This window comes from Acipenser ruthenus, chromosome 14, assembly GCF_902713425.1.
Source record: "Acipenser ruthenus chromosome 14, fAciRut3.2 maternal haplotype, whole genome shotgun sequence".
Classification (NCBI taxonomy): Eukaryota; Metazoa; Chordata; class Actinopteri; order Acipenseriformes; family Acipenseridae; genus Acipenser; species Acipenser ruthenus.
This window is the reverse complement of record NC_081202.1, coordinates 4300568-4310751: the sequence shown is the minus strand read 5'-3', so window position 1 is coordinate 4310751 and position 10184 is coordinate 4300568. Positions and strand designations below refer to the sequence as shown.

Here is a 10184-nt window from a genome sequence, read left to right as displayed (position 1 = left end):
TTTCTTTCTTTCTTTCTTTCTTTCTTTCTTTCTTTCTTTCTTTCTTTCTTTGGCAGTGTACTGGTCAGAACAATGAGCAGTAGCCAGGGAAGCCCTTGATTAAAATGAACGAATGTGTGACCTTGTGGTTATATCCCCCGGTCCCTGTGCTGCGGTCCTGCTTCTCCCTCTGTGAAAGTGCCTCACGGCTCTGCTTATCCTCTCACAGGGAAGTCACAAAGCAGGCAAAGTTCATCATCAGCTAATCCACTCAAATTCTGGATGTGAAGTAACAATGGATGCCAAGGCAGTGTTGCACAAAACAGTCGCTCCCTGTCAAAAATATCTACTTGCTCCTTTCAGATAGGCATGCTACTCTACATGGTGCCCCATTGGAAATAGAACATTATTATTATTATTATTATTATTATTATTATTATTATTATTATTATTATTATTATTATTATTATACAGGGATGGAAATGCGATTCCTGTTGCATAGCAGTTTGATCCTGTCCAGGTTTTATTACTAGATTGTACAAAGAAAGAAAATCCACCAGTCCAGCACTACCACTTTGTTCATAGGGGGCGCTGTGGCCTGTGCATATTGACTGCCCATAGATGTCAGAACTTCTAGACAGTGTAGGACTTTGTTCCAGCCGCATTAATTATTAGATTGAATCAATTAAACCACAGTTTATTTCCTACATCTCTTAATCAATTAATTGTACCCTATTAAACCTGCGAAGGAACCACTCCCTAGTTTCCGACCCAAGCAAAAGACCGCCGTTCCTTTCACGCAATTTGAGCCGCGCTGTGGAGAGGTTTCACTGGTGCTACGTGCGCAGTTTGAGCCGCGCTGTGGAGAGGTTTCACTGCTGCTACGTGCGCAGTTTGAGCCGCGCTGTGGAGAGGTTTCACTGCTGCTACGTGCGCAGTTTGAGCCGCGCTGTGGAGAGGTTTCACTGCTGCTACGTGCGCAGTTTGAGCCGCGCTGTGGAGAGGTTTCACTGCTGCTACGTGAGCAGTTTTCTCACAGCAGCAAGAGTACAAAGAGAGGCCGAGTAAAGGGACCCACACTATGTTAACGCACTGTATTTAGGCTATAGGTATTTAATCAATCTATTATAACTGCTGTGTTCTGCATCAGAATCCGATAGTAACTTCAATATCTAGCCGCGTTCCAGAGTTTTCATGAAAACGCAATGGTTTTATTCAAATCAAACAATTCTATTAAGCCCAATTTGTGAGCTGTAAATTAGGCATGGGTCGACACTTTATTTAGTCAGCCGTGACCTATCGGGACAATTAGTGTAATACATGGATTTTTGTAATCAAGTAATTTAATGAAAAAGCATTAACATAACCATATAGTACACAAAGCCTTAAGCCAACCGTTATGCTATACAATGAACTAAGGCGTGTGTGTGTGTGTGTGTGTATATATATATGTATATATATATATATATATATATATATATATATATATATATATATATATATATATACAGTGCCATGTTACCAGTGCAGGACAGGGAGCAATGTGAGCAGTTTTATTTATTGATAAGATATTCTTCATGCGATTTGAGTTGTGTGTGTATCTTTCAACAGGAGCGCTACCCCATATTAATTATGCAACAGCACTGCCTATCCTCGGTGACTCTCAGTCATATACGAGCTGCGCCAGCATAGACACAGTAAATTGGTATGATTGATGCAAGGCAGAATCGCCATTGCACAAGTAGGATCCCTGGATTCTCTGTAGTGTGTCTGGGATTATAATCGCATTGGCAGCTGCACAAATAAAAGAAGAAGAAGAAGAAGAAGAAGAAGAAGAAGAAGAAGAAGAAGAAGAAGAAGAAGAAGAAAACGCGACCCATTCTGAAATCCGCTCTTAATGCGAATGTTTAAGGACGCATCATCCACACACTGACCACGGGCATCATGCAAGGGAGACGCGGCTTCATGGTGGTTGTCGGTGTGCTGTTACGGCTGAAGATTGCAGGTAAGGGATACATTCATTTGGGGAAGGTGAAAACGACTCTGCATTTTGTGACTGATGGCGACCTTAAAACGATTTCCTGGTGTTTTGGTTTCGATTTCGGGGAATGGTTTACTCTCTATAAAAACAAATCACGGAAAACGTGCTCATCCGGTATTATTAATATTATAAAATGGCAGATGCTTCCAATTTAAAATCAAATTCCTCTGTTGGTGAAACCAGCTAGCATTCGGCAAAATGCTACATGTTCTACTTCTGTCATGTTTCTATGACAGAAGTCATTGTCCCCCCGTCCATCCCTACCCCCTTAACATATATTTTAAATGTATCTTTTTGGTGTATATATTCGTCTAGGCGTTTCTGTTTCGGTAAGGAGAATTCGTGCATCAAGTGTTTTATGTGCGTTCTTGTTTTTATTGATCTATTCGTTGAATTCAGTAATAATGCATTGTTTAAAAAAGAAAGAAAAAAAGCAGGAAATTGGTAGCAATAAAAAGTCCACCCCAAAAGCCACTGTCCCGCCCATCGTGGCAGCAGGTAACTTTTTAGCTATTTTTATGATCAGGAATGGTCATTTACATTGCCAATCAAAGCCTCTCTCCATTCGGTTAGGTCTAGATGCTGGAAGGAGGCGTTTCAGCACCACGGACAGCATCTTGCTGGAACTCTCCGTTGGCATTGCCACGGCATTGCTAGAATGACATGTTTGCACTGTCCTCAACCTGTCTTGTAAGCAATTGGGCGATTTGCAGGAAAAAGCAACTACGCTGCTAATAATAATAATAATAATAATAATAATAATAATAATAATAATAATAATAATAATAATAATCAATAGAACAAAAGCCATAAACATATTTATTATTTTTTGTTTAAAAATACAGTACTTATAGATCCCCAAAGATCGGAGTAGGATAAGGTGTGTGCACAGAGTGATCAATAGTTTCTAGTGATGAGATGGAAAAAATATATTATTTAAATCCAACTTACACTACCATACACACCTAATCATTGTGTTTAAAACGAGTCAGTATATTAAGTCAACATCTAGATAATCACTTACCACAATATTGTAGCAATCTTGTAAACAGTTCTAGGCTCCAGAGTATCTATGGCATTTCTCTTCTCTTCTCTGCTTGTCTCTTTATACAATCAGAGCTCACTTACCACATTTGTCATTGTATTTTAGCATGCAATCTTTGACTTGCAGGCTGTGGAAGGTGCACATTTCCACCCCTTTGCTTTGATCTTGCTTTGAAGCCATATGGTGGTGGGTAAAAGACCATGGATGTGACTGGCGGGGTTTATGTAGTTCAGGAAACTATCTGTTAAATGGCTCAGGTATTGCAAGCCTGGTCCCGCATGCTGAATAGAGTGAACAGTGGCACGTACTGCACGTTCTAAAGGAATGCTATCACTAGATTCTACAGTGGCATTGACTCAGCTGCTGCCCTGGTTTCTTTACTGGGTGTTCAGGTTTGTCGTTCATGTTGTATAACCTTTGAAAGTGCGCTTATATTTATGAAACAGGTTTTAGGAAACTCCTGTGTAATTATGTTGAGACCTTGGTTAACGCCTTTCACTTTACAAAGCACACCTTTAAAAGGATGTCAGGTCGTTTTATTATACAGACAGTGACATTGGTTAATGAAAAAAAATATAATGACAAAAAATGATCTCTTAGATGCAGTATCCTGTTTACAAAAACATACTGATGCTAACAGCAATAGGCTTCAGAGATTGCTTACAGATAATGCTGTATTAAAACACTGTGTAACAGAGACAGCAGAACAAGGTATTCTGACCTAAATGCAGACTCAGTGATCCAGACTTATTTAGCTTTCTCCACACTGTAAGCCCTGAAGAAATACTGTATGGAATGACCGCTGATTGTCTCCTTTCCTGGTGTATGCCGATGCCGTACTGCAGCAACAGCTACATAAGCCTGACTTCTATTATATGCAAACTTATGGAAACTATAATAAGATCCAAAATGGAAAATTACCTATATGGTAACAGTATCCTGGGAGACTGTCAGTATGGTTTTAGGAAAGGGAGATCGTGTCTAACTAACCTGCTTGACTTTTTTGAGGAAGCAACATCAACAATAGATAATTGAAAAGCATACGACATGGTTTATTTAGATTTCCAGAAAGCTTTTGACAAAGTCCTGCATAAAAGATTAATTCTCAAACTGAACTCAGTAGGGATTCAAGGAAATGCATGCACATGGATTAGGGAGTGGTTAACATGTAGAAAACACAAAGTACTGATTAGAGGAGAAACCTCAAAATGGAACGAGGTAACCAGTGGTGTACCACAGGGATCAGTATTAGGTCCTCTGCTCTTCCGAATCTACATTAATGATTTAGATTCTGGTATAGTAAGCAAACTTGTTAAACCTGCAGATGACACAAAAACAGGAGGAGTGGCAAACACTGTTGCAGCATTCAAAATGATCTAGACAGCATTCAGAACTGGGCAGACACATGGCAAATGACATTTAATAGAGAAATGTGTAAAGTATTGCACGCAGGCAATAAAAATGTGCATTATAAATATCATATGGGAGACTGAAATTGAAGAAGGGAACTATGAAAAAACCTAGGAGTTTATGTTGACTCAGAAATGTCTTCATCTAGACAATGTAGGGAAGCTATAAAAAAGGCCAACAAGATGCTCGGATATATTGTGAGAAGTGTTGAATTTAAATAAAGTGAAGTAATGTTAAAACTTTATAATGCATTAGTAAGACCTAGAAGAGAGTGCAAAGAAGAGCAACCAGAATTAACCCGGGTTTAAAAGGCATGTTGTATGCAGACAGGCTAAAATAATTTAATCTATTCAGTCTTGAACAAAGAAGACTACGCGGCGATCTGATTCAAACATTCAAAATCCTAAAAGGTATAGACAATGTCAACCCAGGGGACTTCTTTGACTTGAAAAAAGAAAAAAGGACCAGGGGTCATAAATGGAGATTAGATAAAGGGGCATTCAGAACAGAAAATATGAGGCATTTTTTTACACAGAGAACTGTGAGATTCTGGAACCAACTCCCCAGTAATGTTGTTGAAGCTGACACCCAGGGATCCTTCAAGAAGCTGCTTGATGAGATTCTGGGATCAATAAGCTACTAACAACCAAACGAGCCAGATGGGCTGAATGGCCTCCTCTTGTTTGTAAACTTTCTTATGTTCTTTCTCCTTATGTTCTAACTAAATCTATAACGCAATCAATTTAAGAAGGAAGAAATAAAAAGGTCACTTTTACCCAGGTACTTTCTAATGCTGATTCTATTGCTATTAATGTAACAGCTCATTAGAGCTCATGCAATGAAAAACGTTTTGACTTGAAGTCTCTTTCAATGTCTTCAATGTTAAAATTGAAGACATTGAAAGAGAGGTTTGGTTCACATACTTATATCGCTGGGTGATGTGGTCTCCACCCCCAAGTGATGATAATGTGTGAAGGATTTCTTAATGGTGCCAGATCCTTCAAAACTGAACACATGACGGGAGTGAGTGCACATCACACCAGAATGTGAATCACAACTCATTTCAACACTGAAGACACTGAAAAAAAAACAGTTCAAGTCAAAACGCTTTTCAATGTTTTGTTTTTCTTTTTTGTAAAATTGTAAAAAGTAAACAAATCCCAATAGTTTCTATTCAATATTTTGATAAAGAATACCAAAAAGAAGATTGTGTTTAAATGCTGTTCCTTCATTTCAGGCTGCTTTTCTGGAGACCAGGATGACTTCTTGACGATACACCAGCGAAGGTCAGAAAGGCCTCTTGTCTTCTATCCGCCTGCAGAGGAAGGGATTGAGAAGAGTGTGGAGCTGGACGGTCTCGGCGTGCAGAGAAACCTCTTCCATTCCCTTTCACATGCCAGGATCAGCAAACTGCGCCCCGCAATGATTGTCAAATCCACCTTTCCACAAGCATCCCAAGACCAGAGCATCAGTCTGCTAGCCGGAATTGATCAAGACCTGGAGATTGAAAACGAATCTGTGTCTGATGAAGACGTGATCATTGTAGTGAGTGTCTCTTTGTTTTAAAGTCATTTTTTCACCTATTTGCGATTTTATTGATCATTTCTCTTTTCTAACTGCTGAATGCTGAACAGATTTTGTGACTAAACTGGCTTTGAACTTGGCTGATCCCTGCTTGGAAGTTACAATTCCCCAGAAAAGCGTAAAGCAAGTTCAAAGCAGGTAAAAACAGATATAGAGAAAAATTCTGACAATAACTCAGGAATCAAAATAATTGCATAGCAGTTTGACCCATTCCAGGTTTTACTACAAGCTTGATTAGCCCCAGTGAATAGGTAACAAGCTCATGTGTGTCTTATTAAACTCATAGTAAAGCCATGAATGGATCAAACCGCTATGCAATGCAAGTCTTATCTCCATCCCTGTAACTGAATATTGGGCTATCAGGTCCCAAAACACTGTATGAACATCATAAAAAGACAAGGCTGGGAAATGTATAAATAGAATGACATTTCAAGCTGCTTGTACTTTAAAATAGGATAGCTGTGTGCACAATCATCGTTGCATTTTCTTGTATGGGATACATGTTTGTTTTAGAACATGTGGATTGATTTGAAAATGTGTATATGACTTCATAATGGGGGGGGATAGAACTTGCACAATTTCAGATTGTTATAATGAAGCATTCCCCCAAAACAACCACCCACTGGCTTTAAACCCCTCTGTGAGCACAATCCTCTGTGAGCACACATTGCTGTCATTCGTCTTGGCAGGCAAACACCCTTCTACTTGATTCTGCTTCTGTTTTGGTGTTTTTTTTTTTTAAACTTCTAGCTTGCTATCTATTTTCTGAAAGCATTTCTACGCTCTTATAGTCGGGTCGTATGTGTTTTGCTCCTACATTAAAGCATCATATTGAGCTCTCTGGCATCTTCAATAATCCTCTTGTCTGTTGTGTCATTGCTCTGTGCTTCCTCATCTGTTGCCATGCAAAGTACTTCTCCTGTGGCATTGCTGGAGGACAGCATGTCACTCCAGATTTCTGTGCTATGTCCTTTTGAATGTTATCATTTTAAATTGTACACATGTAATCCCTGTGCAAGCCTTTGCTTGGGAGGGCCTTATTAACACCCACATCAATTTCGGGTAAAAAAAGAAAAAATGGGTTTGGTCATAATTTAGCAAAAGCTATTGAGATTTTGAGAATCTGTTTTGGTATCAGTGTTTGTCACACATATATCTTTACATGTAACTAGAGAACTGCTTATTATCAGGATTTGGCCACATGTGAAAGGGCCTGTGAATCTGTATGTATGTGTGTCATGCTTGTACTTACACTTTTACATAGACATTCTTTGGATGCAGACCATAGTGGTCTAATAGATGTATTGATTTTACAGTTGTGTCCAGGTAGACATTTATGTTGCCAACATCATGGTTTCACACTGTTCCTTAGTATCTTCTTAGCAAACAACACAGCATCATTAGAACATTGTCATGGCAACAGCCTGTTTACAAGCCACAGCTTTATCTGCTGCTGAGCTGAATATCCCTGTGCTGTTTTCAAGATGGAATGTAAGGTAATGCAAGGTTCTGAATTCCCTAAAAGGCTCTAAACTAACAGGATTCCCTTGTGGCTCTTTCAGTCTATTCCAATCCAGTACTTTGTTCCAGCCAGGTTCTAAATTATGTAATTAATCAAAACAATTAAAAACCAGGTTGGAAATGTGCGCTGCTCTGCTCAATTCAGTAATTAAGGATTGTGACTGGTCAAGGCCCTGAGCTGGACGGAATGAAGGAGATACAAGTAAACACCAAACTCCTTGTTTTTCAAAGTACATTTTCAAAATGGAATGTGTGTGTTGGGGTTTTAAAGTAATGCAAGCTTTAGGCATTGTACAGTCAGTGGTTTTTTTTAATTTTATTTTGGCTTCTTTACTTAATCACTGTAATTATCCGTCAAGTGTTCTGCTCGGTGTATGTTGGCATCCCTTTATAGCACACCTCCAATTGGATTTTCTCATTTGGAAATGGCACTATAAAGCTGTTTCAGTTAGGGTTGTGTCCAAGTGTGTCTTTTAAAAAATGGCCCATTCTGCCCTTCAGTGTTATGATACTCCACCTTAGTTTTTGAGAAGATAAATAATAATGATCTTTTTTCTTCTTTTTTCAAACTATAATGAACGGTTTAGGCTTGGAGTTAGGGTTGGTGGTGAAGTTTGTGGTAGGGTTGGGGTTGTATTTGGTGTTATGGTTAGGCTTGGAGTTAGGGTTGGTGGTGGAGTTTGTGTTAAGGTTGGGGTTGTAGTTGGTGTTATGGTTAGGCTTGGAGTTTGTGTTTTTGTGTTAGGGTTGGGGTTGTAGTTGAAGTTATGGTTAGGCTTGGAGTTAGGGTTGTTGGTGGAGTTTGTGTTAAGGTTGGGGTTGTAGTTGGTGTTATGGTTAGGCTTGGAGTTTGTGTTTTTGTGTTAGGGTTGGGGTTGTAGTTGAAGTTATGGTTAGGCTTGGAGTTAGGGTTGGTGGTGGAGTTTGTGTTAAGGTTGGGGTTGTAGTTGGTGTTATGGTTAGGCTTGGAGTTAGGGTTGGTGGTGGAGTTTGTGTTAAGGTTGGGGTTGTAGTTGGTGTTATGGTTAGGCTTGGAGTTAGGGTTGGTGGTGGAGTTTGTGTTAAGGTTGGGGTTGTAGTTGGTGTCATGGTTAGGCTTGGAGTTTGTGTTTTTGTGTTAGGGTTGGGGTTGTAGTTGGAGTTATGGTTAGGATTGGAGTTAGGGTTAGGGTTGGGGTTGGAGTTGAGGTCAGAGTTAAGGTTGGAGTTGGGGTTGAGGTTAGGGTTTCATAGACAGTATACCGGTGTTGGTTGGAATTGGGTACTGAAGATACATTTTGCTGCACTGTTGGAAATATGAATTTACAACCTATAGCTGATGTCTTTATTATATTTTTCTCCCATTTATTTTGCAAAAGAATCTAATAGCTCAAAGCTGTCTAACAAACAGAGCATGGTTTAAACCTGCCTTCCGCATGAACTTGAAAAGTACACAGCAAGGGAATCAGATACAAACGATCCTATTCTATTTCTTATTACATTTTACCATTCCAACAGCTTTAATGGCTTTCCTAAGCCCTTTTTGATCACTAGCCTATTTTTAAACCCTTTAAACTATGAGAGGGGCACACTGCATTTAGCAGTCACCACTACAGATTTCAGCAATGCAAATTTCTGATATATTTTGGGTAATTACTGCTTTCAAGCATTTGTACAGAGGTGCCGATGTGGGTGTGAAGTGTAAGATAATCATGGCTAGAAGACCGAGGTGCTCAGGTGTATTGTGCGGTTCAGCTGTCTAGTACAAAGGGTTCATCCGAGGATCTTCCGCTCCCAGAGTAGAGAGTTCCTCTGCAGTGCGACGATTATAAACACTGCCTTTGAGAAAACTCTCCGAGTCATAATAAATCATCTCCATGAAAATGCAGCCGCTGTTTTCTATGAGACAGACTAATCCTCCTCACTGTCCCCTAAGGGAGCCCTGCTCAGCTGCATTTTGACTAATGGAAGCTGAGTGCATTGCAAATTGAAGGTGGATTTGCTGAAGAAGCACAGGGAGCTGGTGTACTTGGTGTTATTTAATGTTTATCACTTTCCTGCAGTCCTTTGAGAGGATAGTAGAAACAATGAACCATTGTGTTTGTGGAATTCGGGTGTATTTAGAAACACTGAAAGACACCTCCAAAGACAAACGTTTCGACTAGACAGTAAAAAGACTTCTCAATGTTTGTTATTCAAAGCTTCTTTTAGTATTTTTATTTTTTGCACTATTGAGTGTTTTACAGTTTTGGTTGGAGTTGCGGTACTTAATTGTGCAGTATATACCCCACAGTAAAGGTAAGAACTATCTGTGCTTACCTTTAATGTGGGGTGCACTGCACAATTCCACAGATAAAACAAAAAAATAATCAAACTCAATCATACACGTGTTTTAATAACTTCCTGTATAGGTCACATGACCTGCTTGTAGATGGACCAATAGAGTAAAACGGAGCTACAGAACCAGAAGTGAGTCCCTTCCAGGAAGCAGGAGACACTTTTAAATTAGTAGAGCTGCCTTTGAATTCTGTGGATGCAAAAATAAATGGGGGAGGTGCTGGGTTGCAAAATGAACATTAGTGCTATGAAAGGTAGGCAGCTTCAGGCCCAGAATCCCTGTGCTCC

At 39.5% G+C, this 10184-nt stretch overlaps 1 protein-coding gene across 2 annotated transcripts in view; it reads left to right on the top strand.

Annotated features, from left to right (window-relative positions):
* The first annotated feature begins 760 nt into the window (after positions 1–760).
* The window catches only part of LOC131697393 (receptor-type tyrosine-protein phosphatase R-like), a 56483-nt gene continuing 47059 nt past the window's right edge, over positions 761–10184 (top strand). For both annotated transcript variants that reach the window (XM_058985625.1, XM_058985624.1), the window contains exons 1-3: positions 761–1088; positions 1591–1984; positions 5713–6020. In XM_058985625.1, coding sequence (XP_058841608.1) covers positions 1924–1984; positions 5713–6020 — 369 coding nt within the window. In that variant the 5' untranslated portion in view covers positions 761–1088; positions 1591–1923. The remainder of the gene's footprint in view (positions 1089–1590; positions 1985–5712; positions 6021–10184) is intronic.